This window comes from Ammodytes marinus (assembly GCF_949987685.1).
Source record: "Ammodytes marinus genome assembly, chromosome: 20".
In the NCBI taxonomy this organism is placed as follows: Eukaryota; Metazoa; Chordata; class Actinopteri; order Uranoscopiformes; family Ammodytidae; genus Ammodytes; species Ammodytes marinus.
Window position 1 is genome coordinate 19939455 of NC_137224.1, and position 23860 is coordinate 19963314.

The 23860-nt window shown below is 41.8% G+C and overlaps 1 protein-coding gene across 1 annotated transcript in view; it reads right to left on the reverse strand.

Moving 5' to 3' along the window:
• Positions 1 to 3484: 3484 nt before the first annotated feature.
• The window catches only part of ubald1a (UBA-like domain containing 1a), a 29928-nt gene continuing 9552 nt past the window's right edge, over positions 3485 to 23860 (reverse strand). The window contains exon 3 of the mRNA XM_080048795.1: positions 3485 to 5873. Within this exon, the coding sequence (XP_079904921.1) occupies positions 5481 to 5873 (393 nt within the window). The 3' untranslated portion in view covers positions 3485 to 5480. The remainder of the gene's footprint in view (positions 5874 to 23860) is intronic.

A 23860-nucleotide genomic window follows, 5' to 3' on the forward strand; every position in this document is an offset into this window, starting at 1 on the left:
TGATCCAGCAATGTGTCAGCAAATCGTTAACACATCCAGCAGATTTGCAGCAACATAATCATGCGTTTGTAGTCATGTTTCTGGCCAGTTTGCAAACGTACCGGTAAGTCCAATATTCACTCTGCTTTTAGCTCAGAGGGGAATATAGCCAGGCTGGTAGATCCATAGATATCCTCATTCAGATTGATACACCATTTCAATCTTCTCTTTGTACTTTTGTTTTAAATCACTTTTTAGAATATGATTTTTTCATACATAAGCTGATGAATTTTAGATAAGAAGACCTTTCCAGGATATGAAACCTTCATTCGATTGACTTTCTGCTGCACACTTTTTGTTTCCTTCCTCACTTCTGTCTGACTCATACTCCCATCTCTCACTCTCCACCTTACGTCTGCATGACACATTGTTTATATGTTAAGTGTGTGTGTGTGTGTGTGTGTGTGTGTGGTGTGTGTGTGTGTGTGTGTGTGTGTGTGTGTGTGTGTGACCTTTGTCGCACTTCCTGCTGCTTGCTGCAGCTTGTTCGGTGCAGAGTCAGATCCTTCACCTGTACCTGTAGAGAGAACCGGGGGGAAGGTGAGGTGCTAGGTTACAAACGCACCCAATGTCACTGTGTCCGTTCTGCTCCCCTGCCCACACACACACACACACACACACACACACACACACACACACACACACACACACACACACACACGGTGCTCAGTGTCCTCTGTCTTCTCCCTCCATACCTTACAAGCACCCAATGGAAGCCCACTGAAGGAAATTGGTATTTAAAGGGCTATATGAATAAAAACTGATTTGATTTGGTCCAGTTTCTACATCAACAGTACCTGCTGCTGGATCAAATTCAGATACAAACAAAATCTTCCTTTTTTGACTGGCAGGCTACATGCAAACATCTTCACTAGCTCCTTTTTAAGCTAGCTTCTGTTGCCTATTGCCGTGGCTACATTGTATCTTTCTTCTGCTTTCATCAAACATGACACTGGGCTTTTGTATCCAATTTACTTCTGTACTGGACTGCCACAGATGAGCAGCTTATCATTTTTAACCAAGATAATATTGTGTTTTTATCTTGTTAGAGTTCACCAACAACATACTTTAGCTCATGAGCCAAAACATTAGTCTATTGAGCCTAAACCTTCCACCATTTATTGGTGCTAAAATATATGTTTGTAATCAATTTAAATTATTAATACAGGGCATAATGTTTGAGTAGCTTCATGTGGCCTTTATATTAACTGTGCTACCAGTGAGAGAAATAAATGCATGAAAGAGCAAATGGTAAATGGCAAGTGGACTTGACTTATATAGCGCTTTTCTAGCCAATTTTCTCAGCCCCAAAGCGCTTTACATATCTTACCACATTCACCCATTCATACACACACTCATACACCGATGGCAGTAGCGGCTGAAAGAGCAGAGCCCATGGAAACAGCCAATGGGCTATCCGGAGATTAAACAATGTCAAACTAGTGTAATTTCGAAAAGTTAAAGATGCCCGGAGGACCAAAATAAATAAGGTCTATTTACGTTCAGTGTTTCTCACTGAAGTGCATTGTCTCTATTGCTATCTATCTCTAGTGCGTTGTTGCCCTCCCCAGTTTGTTTGCTAGCAGTCTTCTCTGCTTTTTTTGTGGTGGCATTGCTATGTTTTCTTGGCGTATTAATGCCACCATCGGCCATTTAACAGGAATTGCGTGGCACAATGCCTTTAAGTAAAATAAAAAGGATTTTCTTCTTTGCAAAGTAATTATGTGGACTGTAGAGCACTTGATCTGGTTCGAAAAATTCACATCTGCTAGTTTCACTTGAAAAGGAAATGTGATTGTAGATTGTATAGAGGTCAACAAGAGGCTAGAAATCCTCTTTGTTTACACAAAATAAAAAATAAAGGGCAAACCAATTTGCCCATGGTAAACTCCAAGTGCCCTACCATAGCTAGTTAATATAGCGATATTTACAGGTGTACGGATAGTGTGCCAGCTGTGAGGCTGTGTTGTGTCCACACTATCCAGTGACCCAGGAAACAATGTCCTGGTTAACGATAGATAAACCAAACAGAGCTGTATCACTCAACAACAGTACAAATGCTGACAACATTTGCTACGTTTTTCTCATCTTTCTGTGTTTAAACGTGAGATTTCTCGTGTCATCTGATGAATTACAAGGCCTGTCGATACATTCCCCACGTGGTCCCTCTTGCCGGCCAAGTGTCGAAGTCTGAATACAATGTAATTTATGTTTTTCTTTGAATCAGCAGGTTGCTTGGAGTAAATAGAAAAAAACAACTGGGGAACTTGGCTCTTGCAATTATACAATAGCAACACAAAGAAAGTGTTCCCTGGGAAAACTGCGAGGGAGGTTACTACCTTATTAAAGAAATCAGGGTTATCATACTGGGTGGTGTTATGCTGCTGCTGCTGTGTGTGTGTGTGTGTGTGTGTGTGTGTGTGTGTGTGTGTGTGTGTGTGTGTCCTTTTTGCTATCGCTGTTCCCACGCGCTGAGAAGAAATGCAGGACCCAATGCCAAGTAGTCGGCATTCACCCGACCTTGCTGAAACTCTCTGGGCCCAAAGCCTGGCAGAGTGGCACACACACACACACACACAATCAGCAGAAGGGGACCGCCCTTTATTTCCTGTAATCGGGGTGAGTGGGGGGGTGGGGGGGTGAGATGAGGACACCTAGAACTCCATGACCCTCTATGAACTCCTTCCTTTAAACACCACCACTGGCATGTGTGGTGTGGTGGTGTGTGTGCGTGTGTGTGTTTATGTTAGGTGTGTGTGTGGACAGCTGGCGTTTGTTTTTGTGTTTACATGGAAAAGAGACGTGGTTGCGGAGAGGCGAAGATAGTGATGGCCGCAGAGCTTAACTCCCTCTGTTTGAAAGCTTGGTTCCTTCTCTCTCTCTCCTCTCCTCCATTTTGGCTTTCATCTCCAAGGGCCTTCTCGCTCCAAAACATCAGAGAGCTTTCGTTTTCGCGGACACACACAAACACAGAGAGAGAGAGAGAGAGAGAGAGAGAGAGAGAGAGAGAGAGAGAGAGAGAGAGAGAGAGAGAGAGAGAGAGAGAGAGAGAGAGAGAGAGAGAGAGAGAGAGGCAGGGAAAGACAGAGGTCTGTGACTTTTTATAGTCTGGCTGGGTGACAGCATTAAATCCGCCTGGCTGAGAGGTAGCCAAGCGTGAGACTATGAAGCATCCATCTTCCCAAGTTCTCTCACACACACACACACACACACACACACACACACACACACACACACACACACACACACACACACACACACACACACACACACACACACACACACACACACACACACACACACACACACACACACACACACACACACACACACACACACACACACACACACACACACACACACACACCTTGATCAGGAGGCCCAATGACAATTCATGCAGGCTTGATATGATATCCAATCAACTGACTGCATAGAACCATGCCGATTAGGTTGACATACAATATTTATTTAGGTTCACAAAAATGATAAGTTAATTATCAGGTAGTCCACAAATATTGTGGGAATGGTCTCATACAGTCATACAAGTGGGGAAACATACATGAGAAACCATTTAGGAACAGGCCCACCCAGAAAACGCTCTGATTTAACCAAATAAAGTATGAAGCATGGAAAAGGATGAACTCAAACATTAGTTTATTCTAAATAATAAAAAAAGGAACTTGCTTATCGATTCATAATTATATCCGTAATTGTCCAAATCAACTCTTTATTTAAAAAAAGAAGACCCTCGGCTATTGAAAATATCTCTCCCTGCTCTCTCTCTTCTCGTATCTAATGACAAAATAATCCAAACAGGAGAAACTAAAAAAGGGGCCGACCCTGCATTTTAAAATATTGCCGTATATCAGGGCCATCCCTGAACTGTCCCTCAGCAGTATCAATGGACCAGGGACCGGTCGAAACTAGAGACCTAAATGTTGTAAAAACCCCTCTGTAGTACAGTATCTGAGGGTGAATATATATATATTGTTTATCTAAAAGTAGTCTGTAGTGTCCCCGTATAGCCTGCTGTGGGCCTCCCCAAGCTGCCCCTAACCCACTTTCATCCCATTGTTTCTCATATACAAGCATGACATGTTTGCCTTGGCAGTGAGACACTGCTGATTTGAGTCGAGCTTTGTGGAGAAACAACACTCTTCTATTGCATTTCTATTAGCTTTGGGATGAGGCCCACCGCCCCACCCCTCACTTTAAACTCTGAGCCCTCCCTGCAACCCCAAACCGTGAACATGTCTCAACCTCACGTATGTTTGCTACAAAAGATGTTACACGTTATGAACACGTCATGCAAAGTGGCAATTCTGTTTACAAAGATGGAGTAGTCGTGTTTTTTTTTTTTTTTTTTAAATCTGTAGCCGTTTTAGCTGCTTTGATTCACTCTTCTCCACACTCACAAAAAAATAAGATCAACCTGAAGTCCCGCCCAGTTTCAATGCCACCTCCCCTTAACCTTTTAACAAAAACAGAACAATTATCATATAAACTATTTTATATTAAACCATGATTTCTAATTTTTTACTTGTAATAACCCAAATCTCCAGGAAAAAAAGTGTACAGAGGACAGTTGAAGTCTGAGTCCAGGTTTAAAACTGTCAGGAAAAGCCATCGCAGCAGAGGATCGGTTAGCATAAACCAGAGTGGCTGCTGCCTTTAAGAAAAAAACCTTTAAAAACACGTCCTGCGGCGACAATGGTTAGTTTAAGAAGAAGAATCCCTGATTGGCTGAAAGAAGTCAGGTGACCACCAGGTGAGGTAAGAAAAGTCCCACCTTTGATGATGGGGATGACAGTATGGAGGTGTGTCCTCTAGACGTGTGTGTGTGTGTGTGTGTCTGTGTGTATATTTGTATACATTATTTGATTACAAACTGACCATCCCCTCACATGCGTACACACTCGCACTTAAGTGCTTGTTGATTTTTGAGTCAATCTGGAACACTGCATTGCTAGTCCTCCTCTCCTGTTGCAGCTCAGACAGTTGCAGAAACACGGTACAACACCAGCGGCAAAAAAACACTGGCTGAAACAATGAAGAGAAAAAAGTAACTGAACCAAAAAAAAATGAAAATGAAGTTTGCTGCCTTGAATGTCCTTGAACATCACATAGAATCCTTGGGTGTGACGATTCTTTAAAAATTTATAATAATAATATTTTCTTTTATCTATGCATTTACTTAGGAAAAAAACCTTACAAATATTTCAGTTGCTCTCTTATTACTATGTGTGTGCGTATCTTTTTATATATATTTTATATTTTTGTATTGATATTTGCATTGGTTTTTCTCCTCTTCTGAAATTGTCCATATTGAGTTTTTCTTGGTCTTGCGTAGATTCCGTCTCGTTCCAAATCCAAATGGGGGGAAAAAAATTACCAAAAAACAATTTCTATCGATAATCAGCCCCCCCCCCACCTCCCCGCATTCACCCCGCCCCCTCTACTTCCATCCCTCCCCAGGATAGAACAGCAGAGGTTGGGGGGGAGGGGGGCTTTTCAGTCCTGTGCTGCCCTTCATCTCTCGCCTCCATGGCTACGCTAGCCTTCTGCTCCGTGCCCGTGTGGGGGTTGACGCCCGTGGGCCAGGCGGGGCAGGGCTGCGTGGGGGGCTGCCCCTGAGTCCAGAGTCCCTGTGGAGGGTTGGGCACGTTGGGTAAGACGCCCCAGCAGCCCACCTGGGGGGGCGGGGGGGAGGTGGCCATGGAGGCGGACATGGGGCTGCCGCTGTTGAAGCTCTCCGACGCCTTCAGTCGGGAGAACATGGTCAACGCGTCAGGGAAGTTGGGGGGCGTCGCTGGTGTGTTGGCTGGGGTGCACATCTGAGAAATGAGGAGAGAGAGAAAGATCAACGCATGTCCACAATAGGTAGAAAGAGAAACATGAAGAATAACAACAAATATTAATTATCAATTAATGTTTTTCAGTTACTGATTAAAGGTCAAATACGATGCAAATTTTCAGGATTAAAAATGTGGGTGTCTATTTGAAACTGTTTTCATGGTGTGTCCATAGTGTCTAAAAAAGCCTTTATATTTCTCATAGTGCCATTGCTGAATCTCCACTTTACAGCCTCTGTCCGAAACGCTCCGTTTTACAGCCTGTCTCTTTAAGTCCCGCCTTCCAAAAAGCCCTGTCTGCTTTGATTGGCACTGAATCTAGTTACCAGTGTGTTTATTACGGGTGGATGTAGGTAGTCCAAGGTTAGGTTAGTAATGGGGGGGGGGGGGCGTGGCTTCTCACCTTATGACATCATAAGAGGTGAGAAGTCTGACTGGGGATTCTTAATAAAGGTTTTAAGAAAGGTGAAGGTGGAGGAAAAAGGGGGAGGTTATTTATCTCATACTTTAGGAGTCTCTAGCCACACCAGGGACCCAAAACAAACAAAGAATCAATGAAAAAGTGCATTTTGCACGATAGGTGACTTACATTTGGGTTTTGGGCTTCGAAATTGGAGGCTTTTAGTCTTGTACAACAGATTTATTCTACCATGACTGACAGTGTAAAACAGTGAGGCTATAAAAGGAGATGTATGCTATAATACGACTAGTGTGCCATTGTCTACCCTCGACAGTTATCTCCAAGAAAATTGGGCATACAGTACACCGACAAATGTTATTACTTCAGGGATGTACACAGCATGGCGTACATGAGAAAGGGCCGCTTTTAGCCGTGTCTGAAAGCAGATATCACTCTGAGAGAAGGCCAACTGTTTTAAATAACCAACGGGACATTTAGGGGAATCCCAGGCCCCTCTTTGCCTCCCAAGAGGCTCCCGCTGACATAACAGCCCTTTGTTTACATCCACTTCCTGTTTCAAGTATAGCATGGAGTCCAGTCTTATTTAACAGACTGGCTGAACTTAGTTGGACTGAGAATAACAGCTAACACACACACACACACACACACACACGCACGCACACACACACACACACGCACGCACGCACGCACGCACACACGCAAAAACACCCACCAAGTCTCCTTGGCCTTAGTACATCGCCCTGTGTTGAACCTGCTCCGAGCCTCCTTTGTGCCAGCACTGTTATTGTTACCGGTGCCAGGAGTTCCTTTAGTGGCGCACCCCTGAGCACACACAATGCACAACATGGGCCAAAAACAACTCTGAACCTACCAACCTTGGGGCTAACAGTGGGCCATGTGAACAACATGTTTGCCCAGAAATAGTAAGCCTTCATCGGCATCATCCTCATCCTCACTTGCTGCTTCCCCCGTCCAGGAAAACAACCAAGCTGTCCTCCATAGGGAAGCCAAAGTGGAGCCACATTTAACCTCAAGGACCTCCTAAAAATAAAGAACCTGGGCTGAGAGGCTCACAGGGCAGGCACCTACACGGCAGAACAACCCCAAAGCACCTGGACAACAACAATGGAGAAAAACATCTCAGCAACTCCCAGGAATTATATTATATAAGATGTAATGTACACGTGGTGCAAGTACAACTGACACTATTGAATTTGAGCTTTTCTTCAAGTTAAATCACCTTTATTAAAACATCTAGTGTACAGTTTGGACACTCAAACCTACACAGTGTTATTTTATTAACCAACTGAGCTGTGGTTATGTTTGGAGTCATTTATATATAAGAAATAATAGAAAGTGATTTTTTTTTTTATTTAAATTTTAAACTTAAACTAAAATTATTTTGAAATCAGTTGGCTAGTAACTGTATTTTTAACATATTTTCTTTGCTATATTTGTATGTTTTAAATCGAGAAGTACATATTACAAAACTATCTATAAACCTCTTGGCCTGGCATTCCCAGACCTGCCACTACGCCTGTTGGTCTGGACACTCTCCATTGAAGCTTTTTCAGAAAGTCCAGAAATCCAGACTCGCGTTTCAATTGGTTCTATCTAATATGGGCGGGCCAGAGCCCTTTGTATGGTACTCTGGGGCGGACGTAACCAGATGACGACAGTGACGTGCATGCGTGGTCGAAGCATGGGTCGAAGCCGTGATAGTAAACATCAAAGATGGCTGCGGATATGTAGTTTGAGTTTGAGACTGCTTTGGCCTCGACCCTTTACGATTTGGAAGACGGCACTCAAATCTTTCATTAGCAAGTAAGTGGAATGTTCTGTTTTGCCGACCGACCACGGCAAAAGTTTAATTTAACAGTTTAACAGCTGTTCGCTAAACGAACGCGGCTTAATACGTCACCTTGTGCATCGCTCTGATTGGTTGTAGTGCTATCCAACTGCGTGCAGTGGCATTTGAAATGCACGAGTAGGAGCCGCCCCTTGAGTTGGAAATTATAATTGATCGTGGCCAGACCCTCTATCGTTCAAGATATCAGGGTCTGGATTTCCAGGCTATAAACTTCTGGCATTTTCCTTGAAAACCAAGCAAGTAGACACGTAATACCATTTATGTATTATACATCACAATTGCAAGTCGCAATATTGTCTACTGTACTTGCAATCTCACAATTTCACCAAGTCTCGAAAATGCTACCGCCAACCATGCCTTAAAAAACTTCTGTGGGGGAAACACCCTTGGATTTTCCCACACTGCAAGAATATTTAACAGGTTGTTTTTTTTCTTCTTCAAGCTGGTGTGTGATTTTCTGGAATTGGGAGTCCACGACCATGGCTCCATGAATCAACTGTGCGGAGAGCAGCAGCTGCTCTCAAACATAAATATTCCAGAGAGAGAGAGAGAGAGAGAGAGAGAGAGAGAGAGAGAGAGAGAGAGAGAGAGAGAGAGAGAGAGAGAGAGAGAGAGAGAGAGAGAGAGAGAGAGAGAGAGAGAGAGAGAGAGAGAGAGAGAGAGAGAGAGAGAGAGAGAGAGAGAGAGAGAGAGAGAGAGAGAGAGAGAGAGAGAGAGGAATGTCAACATGCTTTCCAAGAAGCAGCAGAAAGAACTGGGTCTGGGTCTGACCCCTCGTTATCTATAGTCTCTCTGCCCTTATTGGCTCCTTCAACCCAGGGATGCTCAGACGACTGTGACATGCGGCCTTCAGTGAAACACCAGTGTGACAGGGAACACCGTTGCTACCTCCGTGGTGGTGGAGGGTGTAATCCGACCACTTTGCCCCCTAAAAGTGCTTCGGATGGGAGGTTGCTCCTATGGAATGTACAGGGCCCAGTTAGAGGTACATGCCATTATTAAAAAAGGGGGCTAGCAGCATGTTCCGGAAACGCTGGCTCATCTGGGCTAGTTTTTTTTTTGCTGGAATGCTGAGGTGACATCTGCCATTCCTTCCTGTTCTTGGCAATGGGAGCGAGCTACTGGTTTGGAATTCTTTAACCTTTTTTTTTTGTATTAGTTTAGAAGGTTTGTGTGACTGGCACTTCAGGTAGAGAACTAGTAAGTTGAGGAGGCCGACAGCCATTTTCTTGCTTACTGGCCAGGAATTGGAGATGAGACAAAAAAAAAATGCTGAGACGTGACCTTTGCATCAGACTTACTCATCTGTGAAACTCACACACAGATGATGAGGGTATGAATACATTACACACCTGCAGTCAGCATATAACAGACCACACCTTAACCCCTGGCACATATTTCACTTTCTGGCCTTTTGCTTCATATTGAAACAGTAGACTTATGTTAGATAGGAGCTTATTGTTTGCGTGATGGATATTTAGTTCTTTACGCATTCTTGCACTTCAATTGAAATACATTCTTTACACTATCAAAACCTTGTGAAGGAGTTAAAAGGTGTGATATACTGCTGCGTTCAAAATGTGGGTGTGAATACTTTCAAACTTTTTTCCTTTTTTTGTATAGTTTTAGCTCTTTTAAAAAATTAGAATCACTGTGTTGCTTGAGCTATTATAACCAAAATATATTGGCGTAACTGAAAAAAGTGGATCCCTAATGATGCATCTGGACTATCATATGCCCACCTATAAATCCTTAATTTAAAAATAAATAAATACCCACAACACACCTCTCTAAAGTGTCTGCATGCCCGTCTGTCTTTGCAGGAGACCTTGGACGGAGGCAGAGACACGGCAGACAGACAGGCACACCATCGACCCGATGGGAAGAGAATCTCCTCTTCAGACAGCGCAGCTGTCTTCTCTGCCAGCCCTGTGTGCCTGTGAATCTCACTGCTTATCAGACACCGTCTCACTGATAAGAGTTTTAACAGAGCACCCGCCTGTCAGTGTGTATTTCACCATGCTCCACAATTAATACACCCCATAGCTTCAATGCCCCCAAACCATTCAGACAAATAAATGGGATACAGTGTAAAGTACTCCTGCCTTTCAAATGCCCTCACTTTAATTGTGGTTAGGAGGGACTAGCATAACGTTAGCCTCATAGCATAATTGCCTAAATCATATTTACTCTACTCTGCTTTTACTCTACATCTACTCTATTCTACATCTACTTTTTGTTAGCCTAATAGCATAATTGCCTACGTCATATTTTAAGGGTTATAGAGTAGGTTAAGTAGTTGAGAGTAGAGTAGATGTAGAGTAAAAGTAGAGTAGAGTAAATATGATTTAGGCAATTATGCTATGAGGCTAAGCTCTGTTTGGTCTCCATTTTCTACTTGTATAATGTTTCACATGCTATTAGCTGGTGTATTGTCAAAGCCAAAAATAGTGGGAAAAAAAACTCCACATGGCTTCGTTCCACAGAGCTTAGGGAGCATTGCAGCATAGTGCTGCATACTGAAGGAGCAGGTTACTGTGGGTATTAAGTAGATTAACTCTGGCTGCATTGAGACACACACTGAAACATACTGATGAGATGGCGCCGCCAGCACACGCAGCGTCGTGTGGAGCTGCCAGCAGTAAAGTTTGTTCACGTTCTAAGCCCGAGATTTTTAAAACTATCGATGGCAAACTGATTGTGGAGGATGAATTTTTAAACTTCCTCGTCACTAAAATGAGGACACTTAGCCAAGACGAAATCGTTATGCTGACTTCTACTAACTTCTCGTCGGAGTGGATTGAGGAGTCTAAAAAGGTGCTCTTTGAAGTCTGTCCGAACACGACACAACGATGTGTTATGCACAAAGGTCCCCAGAAGGATGTTAATAACGTTAAGGCCTGCCTAAAGATTCTGAACGAATGTGGGGAAGATATTCCCAGATTTGTTTCTTATTATCTAGATGAGCTTCCTCCTGTCACGTTTAGCAGCATTGATGTTTCTGCCCTACTTGGCAGGATTGAACAGCTTAACAAGGAAGTATCCAGCATGAAAATGATTCTTGTAACTCAAGCAAGTATTAGTGATGACCTGCGGGTGCTAACAGCGGCTATGGACCGGCGGGTGGCTGTGCTAGAGAGGCCTAATGGATCACCTGCACCCGATATCACCGGTGATGTTCAGGAGGAAGAGCAGCTGGGTGTGCGCGCTCTGACATCGGAGTTTGCACCGGGAGCTACGGCAATGAATATCCCTCCACTAACTCTGACCCAGTCGCCTAAATGGAGCGAGGTTGTGAGAGACAGTCGGCGTGCTAAACCGGGGCCGAATAACGCCAATGCCTCGGGGCATTCTCAGCCAAAACCCCGTCATTTGCGTGAACCTAACCTGCGTGAACCCAAGAGACGTGAGAGGAAGCAGATGGGAATAGTTGGAACTGGCGATGGGAGTAATATTCGAGTTGTCACAACCAAGTTGGTGAGTGTGTTCGCCACACGGTTTGCTCCTGATATGGAAGCTGACACCTTACGTGACTATCTGACACATAAACTGGGCAGATCGGTGTCATGTCGGAGAATTGAATCAGCACGGGACAGATTCAGCTCTTTTCATATCATGGCTGAATGCAATGAAGTAGATGAGATGTACGATCCGCAGCTGTGGCCAGCAGGAATTTACGTTCGCCGTTACTATGAAGCCCGTCAGCCCCGTGTCGCATCAGCTGGTGGAGATCACGCAGCTGAGCGTGCCACTGGAGCCCAGCGCAAAGCCAATGCAGCTGTTCTGTCTCCTGGTGGCCGAAGCCTGGAGCCCACTACATCCAACGACAATGGGCAAGTGAATCATGAGCAGTCTGTGTAGAAAATAAATCCCTATCATGAAGTTTCGAGTTGGGTCGTATAATGCGCGTGGCCTCCGTCTTGGACACAGTCCAGGGGATAGGTCACGTCGTTTTATTGTAGATGAACTTCTTGGGTTCTGTGATGTTTTGTGTGTTCAAGAGACTTTCTTAGCCAAACAGGATTTGGAAGGTCTAAATGCATTACATAATGAATTTTATGGGGTAGGAGAATCTACTACTGATCTAACTACTAAAATTGTCCGAGGTAGGATACCCGGCGGTGTAGCTATCCTCTGGAATAAGAAATATGATCCACTTATTTCAGTGGTAAGATTGGGAGTGGATTGGGCTATTGGTATAGAGTTTAATTGTCATGATACAAAGTTTATCCTCATAAACATACACTGTAAATAATTACCAGGATTTCACAATATTTAACTGTAATATTTCACAATAAATTACTGTGAAAATCACTTTACAGGCTCTAACTGTAATGTTCACAATATAATACAGTAATTTCAAATTTCACTGTTATTTACTGTGATATTTGCATTACAAGGATTTCACAACATGTTACTGTAGTTTTTCACAGTTAAATCCTGTATTCAGACCATTCCCTGTGAAAACACAGTAATTTACGTTGACGCACTGCATTGTGGGAGGTCCCGCGACTTTTAATTTTTAACCGTCCGTAACCGAGCAGTTAGCTCATTCGGCGCCAAGTGAAGACAGAGGAAGAAGAAGCTTCACTGATAAGGTAAGTCCCTCTCAGTTTTAGCATTAATAGGTGGTTAATCTTAAATGATTGTGGTTAAATGTGTTAACAGTTAGTCTGAAAATAGAATGTGTACATTTTTTTCCATGATATTTTAATTTTTTTATGAAAATTGAAATGTTTCTAAAGCCTAAAATATGCTTTTATTCCAAATATTGTTGACTTGATATACTGTTGATTTTGTCGGTAAATTAACCAACATTCATTTGGATCACTGGGTTATTTTAGCTCGACTTTTTGATGTGAGGTACAAGTTATTGGATTGATCGTGTCACATTGGTTAGCTAGCTTGCTAACGTCCTCCCCAGCAGTGTTGTCTGATGAGAATTACATAGGCTAGCTTCATTGTTGTTTTTTCAACATTTGAAATGCCTGAAGCCTAAAATATTGTTACAGCTTGTTGGTCGTGTCAGTAACTAAATGATCCGACATTATTTTGGATCATGGTTGTGGTATTTTAGCTCCACTTTGGCGGCCTCCACTCGTGTATGATTACCGAAGCCCCTCGCTGTCATTGCCGCCGCGGCAGCAGATGCTTTTCAGCGCCGGGCTCTCGGGTGGAGTCCTCCGGTAAGGAGGGGGCAACCGCGCGGCGGTGTGAAAAAGCCTTAACTGTCTCTAACTTGCCCTGTTTATGTTCTGCTGCTGCGCACACAATGCTGTTGTGTTTAGTATGATGCTGATTTGCTGTTTGTGTATTTGCCAGCGGTGTGCAAATTTATCACGCATGCAAACTAGTCAGCTTTCGGCGAAATTCGCCGTTTTGTTAACAAAATTGGCCCCCTATATCGTCAGCACTGTGTGTGTGTGTGTGTGTGTGTGTGTGTAGTGACCATAGCGACTGAGTGAGTATGAGTGACAGATGGTAACTCCTATCATATGTGCGTTGACGGTGATTTGGCCAATCAGAACCTATATTTGTCTCTAATGGGCGGTGACATCAGTCAGTCAGAGCGTCTGCAGGGAAGTTGACTTTTTCTCCTCTCTGCAAGTTTTCGGAGCGTGCAAGAAGCCACAGTATTATTATTTTACCGTGGAAATGTGCCTACTTAGTTTACATGAATCACTTTTATAATAAGTACACTGAGTTTTCCAACCGTTGTTTTATATGGCCGATTGTATTGCTTTATGCACGCTGATTAACGGCCGCGACTTGCGGATTGTAACTGCAGAAAACGTCACCTCAAATTAGTTATGTGCTTTTGGCTATTGCTGTTTTCACGGTTTTTGAAATGTGTGTGGTGTTCTGGGCGACACACCTGAAGTGAATGTAGTGCTTACAGCAGATCAGCGCCAAACCACACACTCACTATGTTACCGTTATGTTCCAGCACACTAGAGAGATGAACAAAAAAAAAATCCAACAAGCATGGCTTTGGTGTGAAGGCCCCTTCAGGCTGCACAGTTGACTGTTGAAAAAGATACGTTAATTTTCCACCTTTTAAATTTATCTGAATCTAGTTGAGCTTTCATTCAGGCAGCTTAATGTGATGCCATTAGAATGAACACAGCAGGTGTTGTCTGTTGCACTGACTCCACACATTCATTCTGAGATATTCTTTATTATAGCATTTTAAGTGTGTGTGTGGCATATGTTAATGTGTCTTTCTCTGTTCCCAGGTGTTTTGTTGAGCATCTATTGAAGGCAGCCATCGTATTGTATTTCGCCACTCTCTGGCCAGAGAGGCACAGAGGTAAACTTGTTAGCTTAAAACTGTGCAGTATTACAAATATTATTATATCAATACATTGTAATAGGGCTGGGCAATATGGGGTAAAATCAATATCTCTGTATTTTTGGACTATATCTTGATACACAATATACAGTATATCTCAATATTTTTCAAATGTCTTATGCTCTATTTAATTAATTTTTTTACATAACATCACACCAGTAATATGATTTAAATAGTCCCTGCAAAATGTGTCTGCACTAACGATGCAATATGAAACAACATATTGTTTATATTCTTTAGTGCTTTCTGTTTGAGTTGTCCATTAGACAATCAATTACATCAGTAACAATTATCAATAAGTGGGTAACCAGTTGTGAAAATACTCAAGGTTGCTGAAACTTCTTTCCTTGTTCATTTAGCACCCAACTTCTTTACAACAGCTCTGCATGTGTGTTCTCTGTTCTTTTCAGGTGACATGCAGAAGCCAACCACATGGATGCTCAGCATTGAACTGTCAGAAGGTTGTCGTGGGACCACACCATTCCTTCGGCAATGGAGTAGCTGCACTTCTTGCAAGCCATTATTGCTTTAACCTGCAGTACCCGGAGGAGGGCCCCTCCACTTTGGAGTTTATCCAAAGGTATTTTAACACTCAAATGAATATTGTACTGCAGGGTTTCCCACAGTGCTTTCTAGTTAAAGCGGATACGAAGAACTCTTTTAAATATCTCTAAAAAAGTCTTATTTTTCCTCTGATGATCATAAATTACCTTTAACAGCAAACAACACCATCAGTGCAAAGAAAGCAGTTTTTATTTAGTATTATTAATGCCTTTGGTCTGGTCGCACACCCAGTCCGATTTTCGGCTTGCGCATGCAGGCCCTATTGTCACATATTCGTATTGGTTGCAGATTTCAGTGTAGCGCAGCAATGCGATTTGAGTAGCCTATCCCTCCAGGTAAGGGAAGGGGAGCGGGAGCCTTGTTTGAGACAGTTATTTATCGTCATATGGCTGATAACGGGGCTGGACCATCAAAGAAAAAAAAAAATTCCTCTTAAGTGAATGAACGGTACTAAAACAAGGTTTACTTTGCTTCATTCATCATCATCAGACGACCATTATTCATCTGATATAGTCATAATTTACAACAACATAAACACATTACCTCATCGTGATCCATACTGCTGTCTCTCGTTCATTCGCTTTTTGTGAGGGCACAGAATCTTTCAGCTCCTTGAGAGTAGTTAGCTGACACTGCATCAACTCATTGCAATCAGGTGTGTATGGCACTGACCAGCATTAGTTGATGCAGAGTCACTAACCACTCTCACAGAGACGAAAAAAGTCTGTGCCCTCACACTTTCAACACACGGACATGCACTATATTGCGCCCTAATCATTTGACACTTGCACCCCCGGCACGAGCTAGAAAGCCCAAATTCAAATGCCAAAGTTCCTCGTAGCTACTTTAAGGCTACAGTTGAACCAAAAAAAGTACATTGACTTAAATTGTCTTTCATCTCTGTGATGAACAGCAGCCCCTAATTGTTGATACTATCAGTGTGCCCGTAACTTCTTTCTTTGGTGTAAGGTTTACTCCATCTGTCTTGAAATTATGCAATATATATCAATGTAAAACTGAAAGTTGTTTTCTTGGTTCATTCACAGGTGCTTCTTGAGCATCAACCCAGAGACGGGCTCCAAAGTCAAGAAAGGACGTGGACTGATTAATCCACATGTAGGCAGTGAGCACACTCTTACGGAAAATATTGAACTTTGAATGGATATCAATGTAAAATGTGTCTTGTGTTTAGAAAAAAGTGTAAATGTGGTGTTTTTCCTCTTCAATTAATTAATCAGCTGGCTACACTGTGTCCCACTAATATGATGTCACTAGTTACGTTGCTGCCGTGGCCAGTGCCTATCTACGGCTCTGATCCATAGACTGTATATATTCTTTCCGTGCAGCATAAACCCGTCTACCATGTAAAGGTGCTAACGAGCCAGATCTAGCTGTTAGACGTGTAGGCTACATTTCTTTGGTCCATGTTGTTGTTATAATGGCCGATCTGTTTATTCTGTTGTCTCTCATGATTTTGAAATGACAGTGATGTATTTCCTATTCGCCAATCTTTGCAGATAGAATAAGAATTTTAAACTAGAAAATTCTGCAGACATTTTAAAAGTGCAAGCCCCCCGGCGCCGACCGCCAGCCCCGCTTTCGCGGCCAGAGGCGACCTTAGATGAAATCAAAACGCAACTACTAAACATTCTATGCAAAGGAAGGGATGGGTGGGGCAGAGACAGCTCAGCTGCACCTGCGTAAATCTTTTGGTCAATGGCGGCCATGTTTTGCAAGCTATTCTACTAATCTTGAAAAATATGGCTGCCATTGACCAACACGTTTACGCAGGGGCTGGGCTTAACAGCTAATTGGCCATAACTCATTGAACATAGGTCCTATCATCATGAAACTTGCTGGAAATGGCAGAACATGTGTGGTAGCATGTCTCCCAAGGCTTTTAAAGCCCAATCCATATAGGGGGCGACACAAATGTGAGACCCATAGCTCAGAAACACACGTACAGATCATGGTGCACCACAATAAAGCCTCTTGGACCATAGGGGTCAGCCATGATTCATTTATTTTTTGACCTTAGGGGGGCCTGCACTTTTAAAATGTCCGTGAATTTTCTAGTTTTAAATTATTATTACAATGGCAGGGCACAGCACATCCTGTGGCATATGAAATTAAATGGCATACCACATGTCACAGTGACAGCTGCCATAGGTTGATTTGGGATCTCTGCCACTCAGACCTATGGGTTACCGTGCCCTGCCAAACCGAACTGCTACTCAGTGGGAAGGATGAATAACTATTGTACATTTATAGTTGAAAGCATGCTCATAAAGTTTGATTCAAAATGTTGTGTTTTCAAGGTTTGAAATGTGCTTGAAATTGTGAAACACACAGAAACATTACACCACTTTGCATACAGAATTATATTGTATCAGTTAATGTGAAAACAAAACTACTTGGATCAAATGTTTACGTCACAAAAACACAAGTTCAGATTTTTAGGCTTAAAAATGTAATTATTTCTACAGATTATAAGGTTCTCCGAATCGTACTTCCAACTTGTTTGAAAAAGTTAAATGTATTAATGTGTAAATAAATATTGAATTGAACAAATTGCCTGTTTTCTTTGTTTTCCTTTTACTTTGGATGCATGTTTGTGAAGTTACAGTATATCGCTATATCACAGTATTTGGGTACGACAACTGTGAATTTACACTAAATTACTCGCTACCTAATTGCATTACTTTCACAGTAAAAACTAAAAAACACAGCTATTAATTGTAATTTATGTACTGCAAGGTACTGTAATAACACAGCTATATATTGCTAAATCACAGTAATTCCATGGACATGGTAACTGTGAATATACTGTATGCAGTTGTATTTTCCTTGTAATTTGCTGTGATTTATTTACTGTAAATTACTGTGAATTATTTACTGTAAATTACTGTGAAAATATGTACAGGAAATTACTGTGAAATTACTGTGAAAGTAATGCAATTAGGTAGCCAGTAAAATCCTGTAAATTTACAGTATTTTTTTTTACAGTGTATACACTCCTTATGAGTGTCATGTCAATGAAGCAGAATATCTTAATCGATTAGCATTTCTTGGCTCTTTTATTCAAGATAATGCCTCAACCTGTATTTTCATTGTAGGAGACATGAATGCTGACATCTCTGATATGAATTCTCTCTTTGCTAGACATCTAATTAATTTTTGCTCTGATGCTGGTTTAGTAATCTCAAGCAAGGTTTTCCTGCCTGCTGATAGTTACACTCACATCAGTGAAGCATGGCATTCTACCTCATGGTTAGATCACTGTGTTGGTACAACTGATGCTCATGACTCAGTGGATGCCATGGAGATTCATTATGAGTTTGCAAATGCTGATCATATACCATTTTCTTTGTCTGTGAATGTTGAGAAGCTACCCGCTTTGTCTACTGTGGCTAGTAGCATCAACACAGGGAGACTGGATTGGTCTAAGCTAACTGAAGAAGATGTCCAGAATTATTTAATTAATACTGATAGGTTGCTGGGAAACATTTCATTGCCTAAAGATGCCATACAATGTTGTGATATTAACTGTAAAAATTCGCAACATATTAATGACTTATGTGTTTTATATGATTTAATTGTGAAATCACTTCATGCTGCCTGTAGGCCTTTTTATAAATTCCAGTGTGGGCTTCAGAATATCAAGCCTGGATGGAATGAGCATGTGGCAGGGCTTCATGCCGAAGCTAGGAGGGCTTTTAAAGCCTGGATAGTGTCTGGTAGAGACAGACAGGGACCTTTATTTGAACAGAAGAAACGTGCAAATGCACATTTTAAATACGCACTTCGATACATCAAAAGGAATGAGAACTCGCTGAGGTCTGAGTCTCTGGCATGTAAGTTACAATATAAAAACTATAATGATTTCTGGAAAGAGATTAGAGCCATGAACAATAGTAAATTGCCCTTACCTACAGATATTGAGGGAGTCAGTGGATCAGATGCTATCTGTCAGATGTGGCGACAACATTATAATGAGTTATTTAACTGTAATGGGAGGAATAATTTTGAGGTTGGATATGTTTATAATAATGAAAATGTGGTTATTAATTCAGAAGAGATACAATCTGCAGTATTGGGTTTAGATGACAACAAAGCTTGTGGCGCTGATAAAATAACTGCTGAACATCTAAAATATGCTAGCAGGAAACTTATTACTCTGCTTGCTATATGTATGACAGGATTCTTAGGCCATGGGTCTCTGCCTGAAGCCATTTTACCAGTACTATTAGTCCCTGTTCTTAAGGACAAAGCTGGCAAAATAAACAGCATAGACAATTATAGGCCCATAGCTTTAGCCAGCATTGTTTCCAAAATCTTGGAGAAAATCCTCCTTAGCAGGTTGGAAAAGTACATTCTTACCACAGATAACCAATTCGGTTTTAAACGTAAACATGGTACTGATATGTGTATATTTGCCTTAAAGGAAATTTTAGACCGATATAATAGCTTGAATTCCACTGTCTTTACGTGTTTTATAGATGCTTCCAAGGCATTTGATCGTGTGAATCATCAGAAACTGTTCCTTAAGTTGCATCATAGAGGAGTGCCTAAAGTCATTATTAGAATCTTAGTCTACTGGTACGATCATCAGTCTATGCAGGTGAAATGGGGGGATTCTGTGTCAGAACCTTTCTATGTTGGTAACGGTGTACGCCAAGGTGGAATCCTATCTCCTTTTCTTTTTAATGTGTATATGGACGAATTGTCACAGCAGTTGAATGCATGCAATACAGGATGTGTGATTGGCAATAGCCTCATTAATCACCTTATGTATGCAGATGATTTGGTTATATTTTGCCCATATAGTGCTGGCTTACAACAACTTTTGAAGGTTTGTTCCCAATACGGTGTGGATTTTGATATTCGATATAATGCAAATAAAAGCAATATTATGATTGTCAGAGGCAAAGAAGACAGGAAATTGGTATTTCCTGATTTCTTTTTATCTGGTACTGCTCTTAAAGTATGTGATGATGTGAAGTATTTAGGCCACCATTTTGTTAATGATTTGTCAGATGATAAAGACATTAAAAGACAGTGTCGTAAGATGTATGGTCAAGCTAATATGCTTGCACGTAAATTTAACATGTGTTCTACTGCTGTAAAGGTTGCGCTATTTAGAGCATTCTGTACCCCGCTATATACTGCCCATTTGTGGCGTGCTTACAGAAAAAGCAATATGAAAAAACTAACTGTGGCGTATAATGACGGAATGCGGATACTTCTCAGAATACCGAGATGGTCTAGTGCCAGTCAAATGTTTGTAAATGTTGGTGTGCCTACCTGTCATGCTTTAATTAGGAATTTGATGTATCGTTTTATATGTAGAGTGACAGCATCACAAAACAGTATTATTCAGGCATTGGCCAAGCCTGGGCTCAGCTCTGTCAGGTTCTCATCCTCACTCTGGAGACATTGGAGGGCATCTTTGTATACTGCAAGTGTTGTATGCTGATCTCTTATTTTATTTTTATTTTATTTCTTTTTAATCTGCATGCATTGGTGTGCTTTTTGTTGTTATTTATGTATTGACTCTATTTTTTATACATTGTACTATGGATCTTCATGTGTCCTGAATAAAATCATATATATATATATATATATACTGCAAGAGTCCGGCACAAGAGAACATCCAATTGGCTGGAGGACAAGGGACAGGCAATGTGCTGCAGCCAGAGAAGAAGTTAATATTTGATTATTTTAGGAAAAATGCTGCCTGTGGGCATGTATACAAACACACAATGATAAAAAAAAAGTGTTGTGGTATGAGAGCTTTGTTTTTTAGTTATGAATGTGAATTGAGTTAGTAAGTAGGCTAAAGATATTTGTTTGTTTGTTGAGTAATTCTTGCTGCATTTTTTTTAAGAGCAATATATTTGAAAATATTTAAGTCACCACAACCCACACCAACAATCAGCAATGAATTACCTGTGTGCAAATATTGTATTGGCAACTGGGCAAAAAGCTAAACAAAATCCTTCTAAACAGGTGAGTTCTGTATATTCTGTGGGTGCATCTGAGTTCATGTTAATAGATATAGGGTGAGAGAGGTCTGTTGAGGTAACCTTGTCCTCCCCATTAAGGTTACTGTGACAAGAGGTAATTGTCTTCTCTTCTCTGACACACTATCAGTTGTAATGCGAGAGGGGTCAGCTCAGTTAACCCAGACAAATGGTGTATCTGTGTAGAACAAAGAATTAAAAAAGGACAACATTTTACTGCAACATTAAAGGACCTGATCAGAATCGCTAACAGTTGTTAAAAGGCAGCCGGTCTGTGTATCAAAGTACATACAACAGAGAAGTGTGTGTCAGCTTTGGTGCTGTGGCAGTTGATTCAACATACACAGATGGAGGAGACGGAGGTAATAACAGGCAGCGAGGGCCACTTTGTGTTCCAAACAAGAGCCAACAAGAGCAGGGGGTTGCTGCCATGGGGACGGTTGTTATAGAGGAAAGCAGCAGTAGAGATCTCCTGTGTGTGATGGGACAGGGCTGAGGCTCCGGGCCCCAGTCTACCCTACGCTCTTCAAGTCTGTTTGCTGAGTCCGGCTCCAGGGAACGCACGGCTAAAACACCCCAACCCCAGGCATGTGGTTGAGGCTCCCCACCTCTTAAAACACTCCTCCGTTTGTGTACCTACCTACCTACCTACCTACCTACCTACCTGTATGTGTGTGTGTGTGTGTGTGTGTGTGTGTGTCCACAAACATGGACGAGCCGGAGCTATTTACAGTCTGACCGACCACATTCCTCGGAATTATCAAGTGTGTGGATGTGCCAGCCTGAGAAGAGGAGCAGTCTTATCCTCATGCATACTTGTACACACACACACACACACACACACACACACACACACACACACACACACACACACAGTCTCTTACGTTTCCGGCCAGCTGTCACAGGAATTTGAATCCTTTTTTTTTGGGCGATAAATGAAAATGGGATGGGCTTGTTGCCATTAAATAGATTGAGGCAAACAAAAAGCCACTTCTTTATTGAGCAAAAGTGTCCAAAAAAGGTAATACTCAACAACTAATTGTCGTCAACAAAAAGATTTACAAAGGAATCCAAACATGGGGGAATCATCACTGCTTTGACAATGAACACATTAAAAAGGTGAAAAAAAACATCTTTATGCCAATCATTTCCCCTCTGCGCTGAACAAAAGTATGAATTTATGACGTTGGTTTTCTCTCCATTCTCCATCTCCCTCTCACTTCCCCCTCCAGTCTTCATCTGCCTCCAGACTGTGGCTAGCTGTGTTACAGTTCACACACTGTGTGTCAGCGCAGTGTGCCCAGAGATGTGTGAGACAGCAGAAGTAGTGTGTGAGGCATGCAGCCTGACGTATAGCCGTCCACGAGCCCATGCTTTTGCTATATCTCCATTTTCTGCTTCATAGCTGAAAGAAAACTCTCCCCCCATTAATCTGACTACATGGCAAAATGACACTTGTTTTACATTTTAAAAAAAACAACTAGTTTCCATAAGTTTTAAAATAGTAAAAAAAATGACCATACCTAACATTCTAGAGTTTGTTTATCTTCAAAATAGTACATGCTGACAGTGTGACGAGTGTTAGAAAACGTCCGCAAAAGCCTTGTCAACTTGCAGAACACCACGTGGTGTGTAACTGCAAAAACAAGACTGGCTGTCTGCTGCATTGACGGCCGAGCAGCTCATTTATTGGACCCCGAGGCAATGTAAGTCTACTGACAAGCACAGCCAAAAAGAAAAAGTTCAGTTACACATATACTGGACTAAGGGTCTTTTACCAAAATGTTTCCAAACATTGCACTGCTAGCTATTTGGATTCCAACATTGATGAAATTGATGAAATAAAAGCACATTTGAGGGAATTTGGTATGTTGTCTAGTTTTTCCATATGTAGGCTGAGACTTTTATTTTCCTATTATTGGAACCAAATGTGTAGGATGCCTGCTGGGATCACGGCTCCACATTGTGTTCTACATCAAATTAGAACATTCATCTCCGCCCAAAAAATTATATATATATATAAAAAAAAAAGAACATTCATCTCCTTGGTAACACAATCACACACAGACCACGTCACAACCCTCAACTCTGGGAGACATTTTACTCAAGGTTGATGTTGTGCTCAAGCAGTGTTATATGAAATGAGCTCATAGCGCTGGGCAAAGTCAAAAGAGGCACTTCAGCTCAAGTCAACTGCTGTCCACTGATTCTGTGATACAATAGAGCACAACGGACTTTCTAACAGGCAGGTCAGGGGTGTAAAGCTGTAACGACAGGCATGCATCTCGTCTTTTAATTAAGTTGTGTTTGTTTGTGTGTGTGTGTGTGTTCACTGCGTCCATGTTCGGAGCAGTTTATACGTATTCTGAAACATTCACTCCTTTTGTTGGGCTTTGTTTGTCTATGTGAGAAAGAACAATGCTATTCAAACCTGGCAACCCCTGACAATGGCTGTTGTTCTGTGTCCACTCTGGAAGAGCGTGTTGCAATAATACAGAAGGTTAGTCCAGACCACTGCAATACAAACAACTGACATGACATGCATGAACCCCCATGAAAATTGGCAAAAGGAGGATGAATTGTTGAGCAAGCCAACATTAACAAAAGATAAACTGAGGTCAAAACTTTGCCTCCACACAAACATATCAAATAACTGGTGGCGACAAGCACAGGCAAGTCCATAGTGTTTAGCTTTTAGGTTTACGGGAACTTTTGACAACCAAAATTCTCAAATATGTA